This window comes from Phaethon aethereus (genome assembly GCF_964289735.1).
Source record: "Phaethon aethereus genome assembly, chromosome: 6".
Lineage (NCBI taxonomy): Eukaryota > Metazoa > Chordata > Aves > Phaethontiformes > Phaethontidae > Phaethon > Phaethon aethereus.
Genome location: NC_138580.1, coordinates 13,233,234 through 13,247,394, shown reverse-complemented (window position 1 = coordinate 13,247,394; position 14,161 = coordinate 13,233,234). Strand labels below are relative to the sequence as shown.

The 14,161-nt window shown below is 37.8% G+C and overlaps 1 protein-coding gene across 1 annotated transcript in view; it reads left to right on the top strand.

Moving 5' to 3' along the window:
* SLC49A4 (solute carrier family 49 member 4) overlaps window positions 1-10,778 on the top strand; it is a gene marked incomplete at both ends in the record, with an annotated part of 64,672 nt that extends 53,894 nt beyond the window's left edge. The window contains 2 exons of the mRNA XM_082001726.1: window positions 7,201-7,383; window positions 10,663-10,778. Coding sequence (XP_081857852.1) covers window positions 7,201-7,383; window positions 10,663-10,778 — 299 coding nt within the window. The remainder of the gene's footprint in view (window positions 1-7,200; window positions 7,384-10,662) is intronic.
* Window positions 10,779-14,161: the final 3,383 nt, after the last annotated feature.

The window sequence follows — 14,161 nt, the reverse complement described above, 5'->3', positions numbered from 1 at the left end:
AGACCAAGCACTAAGGTACGTTTGCATGGAAGCAGGCTTTTGAAATGCTGAAAAGATGAGAGAATTTGGCCAATTATTCACCCTAAAGGGAAAGGAAGAAAATCTCTAAAGATTTGTTTTTAAAATGCAAACAAACCAACCCCCTTCTTTTAATCAGTATTCTTTGTAGCAGTTGTAATAATGTCTGGTTTAAATATTAGGAGAGGAATTGTATTTGAAAAAATGGTCACAGTAAAATGTTTTTTCCGGCACTTGTTTGTATAATATTCTCCTAATTCCTTGTAAATAGGCACGACATCATTTAAAGATATTTCCTACAAAAGGTAATTACTTAGAATGGAGGCCTTTAATGCAGATATTAAAAATCAATGACTGCTTTGTGTTTTCTTTAAATGATACTGTTAAGCATTGTTTGTATTCTGTAATGCCTGCATTGCTCTGCATTATCATAATATGCTCCATATCTCCTACTGCCACAGAGCAAGACAAGTTTTCTGTCATTTGCTGACTTCTTAATGTATCTCCAAAAGATTTTATAAAAGTGTATTCAGAGTCATGTGTATGAACTGTAACTGCCAGCATGGGGGAAAAAAGAAAGGAAGGCAATAGTGATATAGTTCCATCATAGCTGCTATATCATCTGTCTAAAACACCTCTCATCAGCTAATCACACCTCTTAAAAAACTTTGATTCTGGAATCGGCTTATATTTTAAGCAAGCTTGAATTTTCTTTTAAGAAATTTTAATTTTAATGTATGTAATTTACATTTTTCAGCAAGTTTCAAAGACAATTTTATGTACATATCGAACATTAAAATAGTTTTCTCCATTGAATTCCCAGTGCAGCTGCTGATTTGTTTCTCTGTGCCAAGTCCATTGTTAGTTTGCTTTGTACTGAACTTCATTATGTGAATTTATGTACAATGGCATACTTTGACCCAAAATAATTGTGTAAGGCATTGTAATGCTAGTTTCAGTATCTTGCCACTTTGTATTGCTGGTAGTATCTCTGGATACAAGTACTAGCATTTTCCAAAAATTGACATGCAATGCTTGTTGCTCACAGCTCAGATCGAATGTTTTCAGCATAGCAGATCAATAATATTCCAATATTTATGAGCACATTCAGCAGAATTTTGCTTTACAAAGTCCTTTCTTGTGCTGCATGGCAGATACTCTGAATATGGTGGCAACTCCATGAGTTGATGACTGTATTTAGGTAAAGCAGCTTACGCTTTATTTTCAGGTTCAACAGATTGAACATTATAAACACATCTGTCTCCCTGTCCTCATCTACAAAGCACAGTATTGAAAAAGAGATATGTTAATCATTTAATACTGATTGTTTTATTCTTTGAGTTTAATTTCTTTACTATAAAGAAGTTGTGCTTGATAGGTATAAGGCTGGGGGACCCAGAGGATAAAACAGTGGCCTGAAAAACATTTCTTCTTCTAGCATCAGCATTAACCTGCTTATGGCTGTGGGCAAATCATTACCCCCGCTCCTGTTACGCTTTTCCCACTCATAAGATGGAAATAATGACCTTTGCCTTCCTGAAGGCTTCTGTAAATCCATAGATAGAAGAGCGCTTAAAGAAGAAAGAATTCAAGGGTTTTATTTAAAAACAGTTAAAACCCCCAGTGTTAAATAGTGTACAAAGCTTGAAATTTGGGAGGAGCATTTCAGGGATGAGTACCTGTAAATATGGCCACTTTAAATATCCATCAATAGCAAGCCTCAAATATTGTATGATTTCCACCACCCCCGCCTTTTTTTTGAGGCTCACTCAGTAATTTCTTCACTCTTTAGTTCTCCAAAGTGAATGTTTCGCTTTCAAAATGAGTTCCACTTGCTTTTCTCTTGGGAAGTGTATAGAACAAATCCAATTTGATCAGATTTTTGGTTACTTTCATAACTACATCGTAAGATAAGAATTTGATCAGTGTGTGCTGGAATGGAAATCCAGGCAATGAAACATTTTGATGTTATAAACGTGTGCTACAGGGACATCCTTTTCTATTGTGTTTTTTGTTCCTGTAAGAGGATTACAGTAAAAATTACTGTCTTACCTTGAGGGAGTCACATTTCTCATGGAAAAATTAAGGAGGACTTGTTGCGTGACTATTCTTACCATGGCCAGTAGCAAGAATTAAATTATATGGAAGTTTCATTCCACTTTACCAGACTTTCGAGAGTTTGATAGGAACTAACTTTGAATTGTTCAGGTCGTTTGTGGGGATACAAAAGTACTAAAGTCAACAAAGCATCCATCCACATGAGGCATTATCCTTTCATTTTGGCATTTGGGATGCTGTTCTAATGGGCAGTGACAAAATGCGCTAGATCCCTGTAGGTTTCACTTTAAATTGTATGCTGCGCCCAAGAGAACATGTTCAGTTGTATTTACTTTCCTGTTTATCCATATGAAATTTGTGTGAGTCTTGGCTCGGTTTGTCTGAGAGCTGTTACGAAATCTACAGAGTTCAAGAGTTTCTGGCAAAGGACTTTGGAAGAAGATAGTGTACCACCTGCTTGCACTTGATACTGCTCTAGGATATCTGTATTTTGGGGGGAAATTTATCTGCAAAATACTTTTTTTTTTAAAAAAAAAAGTAATTATTTCATATTCTTTGTTAAAAATCAGCCAAGATGTATGTGCCAGTGGGTTGATAAGAACTATTTACATCAGTGGAGGTCCTTCCATTAATTTCATTTGGGTTTGGATCAGTCTCTATAGTTATACATTTAGTGATGGTATAGTTTAAGAGTAAATTGCTAAACATTTTGCAGAACATCCTGGGAGGTTCTGGGAACTTGTTTGGATGTCAGAGATACTTGAGACTCCTTCTGCTGTGTTGCAAGCTGATCTGGGGAAACCAAGTGCACTCTATGACTTAAATCACATCCCTGTCTGAACTCCTAATATTTTTTTTCCTAATTCTTTTTTTTTTTTTTTAATTGGTATAAAGCTTTTGCCACAGTTTGTGGCTGGGAGAAAAGAAAATCTGTTTCTGGGATGTGGGCATGTATTTACCATCCAGTAGCTGAAGCCAGGAATGAACGTAACTTCTTACTGCTTTTTTTGCTTTTTGTGCGAAGCAATTGTATCGCCATCAGTCCCCAGCTGGTACCTTGCTTCATCTAACTGGTAACATCCCTAGTGCTATTATCAAGGCACGTTTCATTGCTTGCTTCCTTCTTGGCCAGGAGGAGAATGAGTGCTGAGGGAATACCACGGGTTGCCTCACACCTCAAGCATGAACATTACATGATGAAGCTTAGCCTGAGACTCCTGCTGTGGCAGCTCCAGGCCAATTCTCTGAAGCAGCTGTGCTTTGGATGGCTGTTTTGCCTTTCCTGCTCTTTTTGCAGTGGTCAACCTGTGAAATAGCTGCTTAATTCACACAATTATCTTTAAAACATCACATTAATCAAAGTAGTTTAAAAAAACCCAGCTCAGTTGTATTATTAATGTCCACAGCTGCCACTGTCTTGGGTACACAACTTTGTGCATAGCTTCATAGGCAGTTAATTCCTTTTCCTAAGAAAAAGTGATCTTTTTTTTTATATTAATAGCATGACACATTTCCCCAGCGTATGCCTATGTAAGCTAGTTGTTTGTTCTTGTTAGGCTTTAGGACATAATGCTAGCTTCTTGGTAAATCATCTCTTTTTTTTTTTTTTTTTTTTCCTTTTGTCAGCGCTTTCATTTCCATATATTCATTTCCAACAACTGTCATCAAGATTGTCTTAATTGAAAAAACATTCACTGTAACTTTAGCAGCTGTTCTTCTACAGTATAGAATCATGGTAATTGTTTGTGTTTGCTCAATGCAATGTCGCTGTAATGGAAAGTAAATGGTCTCTGTTAATAGGTGGTATTCTCCCTGCTACAGTATCTTGTTGCTCATGAGCTATTTAGTGTATGCAATAAAAGGGAAAAAACACTTTTGAACTCTTACTTGACTTTTTCATATAACATACTTTTCTGAAACTGCATATCTTATCTTTGACTTTCTGTCTAGTTGACCAATTGAATTTGTAACTTAATCGCCAAGTTAATGGAATAAACTTATTTGTATAGCACTTGGGAAGCCCTTGGATGATTTACAGAAGCATGAAATAAAAAATGTTTTCCCATCACTACAATATGTACCCATTCAGGGAGAACCCCGTAGGCTTTCAGATGTATACATCTTCACTTTCAGAGCTGCTTTTGGAGGCTTACCAGTTAAAGCTGTCATTTCCATTAGATCTTTGAATTTAAATTGGCGTCTACTGGGCGCTATATTCTACCTGTCCTTTTACCTTGACGGGTCCTCTTACTAGTTTCCAAATACGTGTGTACGTATACATACACCACATGTTTTATAAGTATTAGCTGTGGTCTCAGCAGAGGCTTTGTCATTGATACTCAGCTGGCAGTTTTCGGCGTGCACACGAGGCAGGTAATACATCGGGGAAAACAAAAGGTAATGCTAAAGCTACTTTGCCCATGGTAGTATGGAAGTGTGAGTTGTGTGCTGCTGGGTGTATTTGCTAAATGTACGACTAAAGCAAACTGTAGTGACGAGCAAATCTAAGGCTGTAGTTTCTAAAGTACAGAGTTCTTGTGCTTACTTGCTTATAGTCTAGTCGTCTTAGTAAGTGATGAGCAATGATGTAATTCAACTAGCATTATTTTGAACTATCAAATTTATTTTGAAGGCTTCTCTTTGTTTTATGGAAAATTCTGCGTTTAATGTATTGACTGAAATTTGAAGTCTTGGTGTTTTAAATGGCTGCTAATCTTAGATGCCTGTTTTTGCCTTTGCCTCAAGTGAATCTAAGTTTCTGGAAATTATATGTCTCTCTTCAGAGGCACATGCTTCCCCTTTCCTGGCTGTTGCTGTCTATGGAAGAGGTTTCATTCTTCCTGTAGCGGTATTGCTTCTGGTGCTGTCTATATGCAGCTCCACTTTTGATGGTGCTTGTTATGACTTTCAGCAGTTTCATTACTATATTTACTGTTTGAGTTTCTAACGCAGAATTACTGCTGGCTATCACCTTCTTTTCTTTGGGGAAAGTTCTGAAAAATTTCTCAAGAAGTTACACATAGTTATCTATAGATGCCTTTAATTGAGTGTAATGAGGGGCAGATGTTCATCTGTCTTGACATATACTTCTGTCATTTATGTGTTGGTTTCTCAAGCCAACACAAAAATAGCAAATAGCTGAATTCAGTGCTCAGATTTGCTGGCTACACCTGACGGCAGTTAGAGACAGTTAGAGTAATATGCAGTCGTGTTTGAGGTAAACAGGAATTCAAAGGGAGGTTCATGAAATTTTAAATACTGGTTAGGACTTACAGCAAAAATCTATGGATCTTCTAACTAGGGAATCAGTTCTTCAGTGTTAACTAGAAGAGCCCATGGGGAAAAGCATCCTAATACTGGTTTGGTTTTTTTCCTTCCTCTCTGAGAATTCTTGAACATACCTGGCATCCATTTCTTTGCCTTTTATTCTGCAGTTTATAATAAGAGGATCTGAGGATTGAAAAAGTTATCATGGTTTATTTTTTCTTTTATCCCTTTCTTTTTTTCTTAACAACTCGGAACATTCTGGTATATTTAAAAAAAGTGGGGGCCAGCGGTCCCTCCTGAAGTTGTGCCATCTGTATCATCTTTCTGGCTGAGTCGTCTAAACTCTTTTTCCTGTCCAGGCAAATCCTCTGTAGAGAAGGAAATACGTCTTTGTGCCTTGGAAGCAAACCACATCAAATGGAGGATCTGATAGATATCCCTTTCAGGTTCTTAATGCCTTTATCTCTTTTCCATGATTCTTCATATTTTAAGAGACAGTGACTTCTTTAAAAATTTTTTTTCTTTTAAGCTGGAAGTTTTCTGCTTCCTAACAGTTTCTCAGTTGAAAGATTGAGCAATGCTTAACAGAAGATGAAGCAGAACTGTTTGAGTTCTCTCCTTTCCAAGACAGAAGAACATAAATTAAACTGAAAATGCAGTTTCTATTTTATATAAACATACATATCTGTGTAAAAAAAAAAATTGTCTAAGGATTTTGTACCATACTGCAGTGAAAAGATGCTACAAATAATTTCTCTGTGACTAGGTAACACTTTTGCATCTGAAAAATTTTTCTCTACCTTTTCTTGTTATTTTGGTGGACACTTCAGAAAATATTCCAGACTTTTCTTTTTTTTTCCAAGCCTTCTAATTGTTTCCTTATACTTTTTGCGTGATCAGTAACCTCAGGTTGTTGCGGCTGCAGGTCAGGAAATCTTCCCCTTCCCAACACAGCACTTAGCAAAGACTTACTTACATTTCTAAATAGGTACTAAATTCTACTGAAGTTTTCTTCTTTTTTTTTTTTTCAGAAATAGCTAAAATAGGTTTATTAATAGATAATACAGGTATATTAATATCTTAATAGAGATGCTTAATGTAAGTATGCACTGTACTTACAGATGCACTGTAAATAAAGTATTTGGCAGTGTCAGAAATTGTAAAACAAAATCTGAGGCTATGAAAGAAATGTCTGTATTCTTCTGTTGATTCGTCCAAGAAAAATAGTTTGTTGTACAGTGCCGAATAATCTGCATTATCAAATATGTCCTGTTCCTGCCAGGCGCTGGGTGCCCTTCATTTCTTTTTGAAGTGAAAGGAGATTCAACATGTTGCAGCTCAGGCCGGGATGAATACTAATGTCTTGATATCCGGTAGATCATTAGTATTTATTTGTAAAATGGAAGCAAAATTAATTTTGACCTTTAGAGCTAAGCCAAAAGGTTAATCCATGTCCATTTCCAATTTGGTGCATTAATTTCTGCCTGTCCTAATTGTGTTTAGGACAATAGTTTCTGTTCATTTCGGAGGTAAATCAAACTGTAGGTGGTGATTTGCATTCATAATTTTGTTCTATTTGTTTTACTTACAAGTGAATTCCAGATCACTGAATGTGTCTTCATGGGTTCATGTTTTAAAATAAATAAATAAATCAATCAGTATTTCTAATTTTTTTTCCCAAATTAATGCATGCATTCTGTCTAAAACTAGTGGGATGGGATATGCTTTATGATACACAGAGGATAAAAATAAGTTTATGCATTTTTCAGTTACTCAGGTGTTGGTATTCTTGGCAGCCCTGAATAGGGGGAAAAAATGCCAGCGTGAAATTAATAACTGTTTTTGTTTCTTTTATAGCTACACTGTACACATCCTGCATTTTGTTGGGTATATTCCTCAACAGCAGCGTACCAATATTCTTTGAGCTCTTCGTGGAGACAGTCTACCCTGTTCCAGAAGGAATTACCTGTGGAGTTGTCACCTTTTTGAGTAATGTGTTTATGGGAGTGCTTTTGTTTTTCCTCACATTTTACCATACAGGTAAGAAATATAAGCTACTTTGAAAATATAATTCTCTATGAAGACATGGTCTTGTCAGTAAAGGGAGAATTTGCATATACAATTTCTGTTAATAATAAAATGTTTGAATAGCCATACGTAGCAGCAAGGGAGAAGAACTTTACTTGTTCTTTTCTGTATGCACGCTAATAAAAATGAAATGCTTTACTGCAAGTTATAGATAGTCATATTCTACTTAGAATTTGCTGTAGCCAGAAACCATCAAGATACACGCTGTCATCGTATTTTTATAAAGGCCTGAGTAATGTGACCATTAATAACATCTGTATCTATGGGTGTTCAAAACCACAATAAAAACCAGCTGATCCAATCTCATGGGGTATAACTGTATAGCCCAGGAGCGGCAGAGCAGAAATGCCCCATTTGTGATTAGTTCCATTTGGTGGGTTGGACGTACCATTGCAGGGCAGAGAGCATCTCTTGACCAGTGCTCAAAGACAAAATACTCATTCCTTTAGATAATCTAGTGGCCTAATGAGGCAAAACAGTGTTTTGCCTGGTATTTTCATCAACTTCAGACTTTCTCATCTCTCAAGTATTATTTGCGTCCTCACAATTCATAACTTTCAACTTGCTGTTTAGTAGACTATAATATATGTTATTACTCTAAGCTGTAAAATAAGAACCCATCTTGCTTTGAAAGGGAAATGGTCTTTATTAATGGTTTTCAAAGATGCAGGTGTTTGGTTTGTATTTTGTTGCAGTAAACGCTTGCTTCATGATGCAGGATTTGGAAAGCAATGTTTTGCTTTGGAAGCATTAGAAATTGCAAGCTTTTCTATATTACCAGGAGTGCATGTCAGATGGTGTGTTTTATAACCAAGAGGAGACTGACAAATTTCAGCATGAATTGTGCTTGAAATTTTGACGGCTACAGCCTGGGGCAAATTTTCAGCATGTTTTGTGTGTCTTTCTGCCAGGGAATCACAAGTAGGTTAACAACCCTGTTCCAAGTTGGTCTGTGAACAGAGATATGATTTTTTTTTTTTTTTTTTTTTTGATACTGACATTGAACTGCATCATTGTAAAATCTGAATTCCATCCCTGCTAGCCTTGGGTGGTGTGATACTTAGTCTTTACATTTTAAAGAATGCTTTTATGATTTAATATTAATTGGTGTGAACTTTGTTCACATATACCATTATTTCCAACATTTACACCTGAGCTGAAAAGATTACGCAGAATATTATGAGAATTTTTTCAGAGTAACAATCTAGTGTTTTGAATTGCTTAATAATTGACGATTGGGAGGCATCATCTCACTTCTGACTAAAGAACTATGATAAAGTGAACTCGCTCCCTCATAAATAGGGTATTTGGGGCCATTGTTTGTCTCTAGCATTTCTTTCCCTATCAGGTATCAGTAAATACAGGTAAGGATAAGCCTGAAATTAGTATATCCATACACTTGGAGTATTTTCCTTATTTTTTTCAAAGAGAAAAAAAAAAACAAAACAACACCTTAACTTGTGCTTAGGACAATCCATTCTCCATGATGCAGTTTCACAAATCATCAAAAGTACAAGAGCCCATATGGTCACTGGGAGGGATCAGTGCTAGTGGGTGCTATTGGCTCCTTTGATAAAAAAAATGCTTTAGAAGGCAGATAACAATCTTAAACATTTGTGTGTCATTTGATTCAAATACATCCTCGAATGGCATTTAAGAAACTTACAGATAAACCAGAACTCAGTCAAATTCATCTTGTTCCCTCAGTCTTGCTTTTTAGGCCAGATAGTAGTTTTGGTAGTTTTATTTTGGATTTCTCTCTTTTTCTTCTCATACTCTGATATTGCAAAGGCTGTGAAAGAGCCAAAGCCTGGAAACTTTCCAGTGCATTGAACGTTTTGGTCCAGCTAGCACAATGGAGATGTAAACCTTTCTAAAGCTCAGCCTAGCTAGCGCTGTGCCCTGACACCCAAAGCCGCAGCCTCTGGATGCAGTTTCCTTCGCCTTTTCTGCAGGGACTTCCAAGGGAAAAACAAAAACAAATCAACCTTTAGCTACGCGTGATCGATGTATTGGCGTGCATCACCGGTGCTGTCACAAATTTTGGATTACAAAAGACATAAAGGATTCACAAGTTAAATTTGGGCTTTTAGGATATTTGGGTTAAAGTCTGTTTAATCCAATTAAGCAAGAGTATTGTTTTATAAAGAAAATAATAGCAAAGCATTTACCTGTTGACTCCTGGCATCGCATAACATGGTCGTCTCCAAGCCTAGGAAAATTTTACTCAGTTTTTAATAAGATTACTGCCTAAACAAATCTGTAAGGGTTTTTGATGCGTGAGGGAGGGTGTTGTTGAAGGTTACTGATTTTGGAAGGTTGTTTTTTTAGGCTTCCTGACTTTTGTGTTTTGCATTGTGTAATATAAATTGTGCTTTTTCTTTTAGCAATATAAATTACAGATTTAAGAAGGTAACAGTGCTGAAGTCTTAATTTTGATTAACACAGACCTTGAAGGAGAGTTTAAAATTCTGTAAAAATAAATAAATAAAATAAAATAAAAATAAAATAAAAGAAACTTAAAAGCCATTTCCAGTAAAATTAATGTTTCTTCAGTAAACTGACAGATTTTAAAAAAAGGAAATTATGGTGCACTTGTTAAAAAAAAAAAACTGAATAAAACTGCTAATTAGTAGTCAAATATCAGATGATAGGATTTCTTGAATGTGGTACACAGCTTTTAAGAGCAGTACATTATGTCCAACAGCTAAAAAGAGGCTTCTGAGGAGCTGTTTGTGCAGCTACTTTTAAATTGAATTGATCGAACTTCTCACAAGTTGCTTCTGAGGAATTGGTTTTCCCTCCTTACACTGTGTAGCAGGTTTGATTCAAAATCAAATCCTGCTTCTTCTTACTCTTTTAATTTGTTTTAGTTTTCAATCTGTAGAAATCAAAGAACTAATGAGTAGAGTCTGCAGAAGTGGTTTATTCTCCATTAGCAATGATAGATTTTATTTTTTTTTATTCCGTTCTCTCCACAGACAAGTTGAATAGGAAGGATTAACATTAGCTGGAGGCACTGGCGGTATAAATGTATAACCTTATATATACATACGGCGTCCATGGAGAAATCTCATAGACCATGTTAACCATCTATCGATCGAGAGCTGTCAGGATTTCATTCAGAACACAGCAATTTCCTTCAAACCTTCCATCAATCAGCATTTTGGTTGCTTTAAACACAAAACATGTTTGATAACTCTGAGGTTGGGTCTGTTTTCTGTTTTACAGAGTTTTCCTGGTTCAACTGGTGCCTGCCAGGATCGTGTCTGCTCAGCCTGCTCCTCATCCTCTGCTTCCGCGAGTCCTATGACAGACTCTATCTTGATGTCGTCGTCTCTGTGTGATAACACTGGACTGGTGAGGGGTTGAAGAGACTGGAAGTCAGCTTTGCAGCCTGCACATCTGCCTGGATTTGCACAGCTGAACAGCAGAAAAACAAAGAAATTACGAGACTTAATTGTGGCTTTATTAGAGAGGGTGGGGGACAGACTGTTCTTAAGCTCAAGACCACCTTGATTTACGGTAGATGTGGAACTTGAGTGGTGATAACGATGCTGAAATGCACACAAAGAATATATCTGATGTACCGGTCCCGGTGCAAGAGCTGGGACTCTGTATTTAAAAGGCTGTTGATGTAGCAGTGAGGTGTACAGTTGTGTGTGTGTGTGTGCGCGCGCGTGTGTGCGTGTGTGTCGACTCGTGGTTATACACACCGGGGTACCAGTAATCTTCAGAGTCTTCTATCAGAATAGAAATAGTGAATAATCTTAATGAAAGAAAAAAAAAAAAAGATAAAAGTGTGGTTTTTTTTTTTTAAATTACCAGTTATTTATTTAAAGAATGTCCATTAAACAGTTAAGCTAAAACAATTTGGTGCTTGTACACTACATTGACATTCTAATAAAGTGATTTCTGATATAAGACACTGGTACCAGGGTTTTTAGCCCTACTAAATATCCCAAACAATCCTTGCAGTGTTGTTAGAGGTGTTTGTTATCACCTTGGAGCACATGTAAATGATAGCTTTAGCTGCCACTGAAACCCACCTTGCACCCACAGTTGCTTCTGAAATACCACCATGGTTCTGTATCTCCCAAACACAGAGCATCTGTGGTATCTCAGAAGTTTACTGGAGAGTCACTCGTGGTAAGTTGCTGTTTTAAAGGCCACCACTGTGTCACCCTTTCATCCCTTGTCTCCAGTACTGCCTTTTTTACTGTGAAGACCTCTTTGGGCCACTGAATGCTGTGGGTGTGGATGTCAGAGTCCCACTAGTTCTCTTCTGATACTCTAAGATGTGTGTGGTTTTTAGGATTACTTTTTGATTGAGGGTGCCTAAACAATATCGTTTGTTAACCCAAGTCTTTAAAATCACCGTTTCCTAAAAAAAAAAATCTTCCTAGTTGTGATGAGGTGCCCTGATGGCGAAATGACAATGAGAAATAAGTAATGAGTTTTGGCATAATATGGGAAATACAATGCCAGCTCTTTTTATCAGTACTAATCTGTGGTCGTTCTGGCCCTTACTTGAACATAAGTATTAAAGACACTTTGAATAGTTTTTTAACTCAATTTTAAACCTGCTAATAATTTCTTAATTATATTCTTAGACTTCAGTTCAGCATCATTTACAGTATTTCCATGTGTGCGTTCTGTGCTTTGTGTTAGGGGGGTGTGTTTTTGTGTGCGTATGTGTGCGTATTTATATCTATGTATACACAAATAAAACTTATATATATCTCTTTTATATATAAGTTACATAAGGGTATGTGTTTACATAGGTTTCTTTTAAGGAATCATGTCTCTGGATGGTGGCATGCCGCTGTTGGTAACTAAACCAGTCACTGCCATGAATGGACACGCATACATACGCTGTCTGCAACATGAATTTTTTTCAGGGGGTGAATGATTTCCTATCATAGCAGTTTAATCGCAGAGGGTGTGTGCACGTGTTGGAGGAGGCTGGTGTGCAGGGTTCTGTGTCCCTTTGCTCCTCTGCAGGGCTCTTATCTGCCACCCTGGGGTGACACCGACACTGTAAACTCACCCGAATAAACCCTGAACTGAGTGCTACCTTTCAGACACAGATCCCTTCATTCTATCTGCTCTCCTTTTGCAGAGAGAATATGCTACAAATACCTTTTAACTCAGGAGTGTACCTGTGCAGTAAAATAAAACAAGCAGTTCTGTGCTTTTATGTTTTCAGAGCAACGGATGTATTTATTGTAGTAACAGAAAATTGACTTAGTTCATTGCCTGTATCAGCTACTAAATGATCTTTTCTGTCTTGAAGCAGGCTGTTCGTAGAAATGGAGCTAACCTACACTGGGATAACTAAATCAATCTAACCAGCATGTTCAGATCCGCTGGCATCATCCTCTTACCATTTTTCAGATGAATGGTATTCACTGTCCAGCTTCTTTTTTACTATGTTTTAGTGCCTGGAATAGTTTCAGTATCCAGTAGCTGCTACTACCTATTGTCTTCTGAAACCAAGGATCACTTGCCAAGAGTCTGACTGGAGTTGCATTGTCATGGCAGAGCTGTAAGCTCAGATGGCTCTTCGGAGCTCTGCTTCTGCAATTTACTATAGCTATATTAAGATTAAAATTGCACAGCTCAGGCACTGTCCTGAGTGACAGAGGTTTCTAATCCTTTCACTGTCCCGACTATTTTAAGGTGGCAGTATTCAGACTATAACCTATTCTGCCTCTGTTCCAGAAAGCATTGAACAATTCAAAATGTTTGTCAGTGCTGCCAGATGCAGACTCTCCGTACAGTCAGGGGAGAAGAGTGAACATCTTGTTTTAAACCCCGTTGATTGTTTTTCTGAGTCTGTGTGAATTGCCCACGGCTCTCCTGAACTTTGATGCTTTCGTAGAAGTTTCTGTGTCTGTCTTGGGCACTGTAGTGTGTGGTCTTAATTACAGCCCTCCATGTCTCTGCACCAAAATAGAGATGCTATCCAGAGCTGAGTGGCACGGCAGGGCTTCTGCAGTTGGGGCTCAACCAGAGTTCCCAGCAAGTCTGATGGAAATCTGCCTGAGTGAAAACCAAACGATTGCTCCCAAATTACTTGGAAGTTGCGCAGGACGCTGCCGCGTTCCACACACGCAATGTGTAGGAGGTTCAGATTTTATTAGATTAGCAAGTCTGGCTTAGATCGGAGGTGAGGATTGCAAACGTGCTTGCTGAGATCTCTGAGAAATACTTTATCCCCACCTGTGCCCAGCAGCAGCCTCCTCTGCAGGAGCAGTCCGTGCCATGTCGGTAACCCAACTCAACCTGTGGGAATATTTTTAGGATCAGGGTTATCACTAGGTCCACCCTTGTTTGTGTTTACCAAGGGTCCAAGCTGTCAGGATAACCGCACTTTATTGGAAGTTAGGGTTTGAGACTGCAGGCAGAGCCCTAAGCAGTGCTGATACAATTAGCAGTAGTGCAGAACAGGCTCAAAACAGTTAATATTTCTCTTACTAATTAGTGAAAGTTCTAAGTCTCTCTAACTGTTGGAGTCAGTAACAACGGGGGGTTTTACTTAAATGAGGCGTTACCTTGCACTGCCGCAGAGTAGCCGACGTTGGCTGCTGCTTGCCCTGTGACTTGCCAGCAGGGGAAGGTGCCCTGGGAAGTCGCAGTATTTGCTTCTCTTGGTGGCCCGTAAGTTCATGGCCCCGAAGAATTTTTTTCCAGCAGTGCAGAACCCCCTAACATACACAGAATTGTG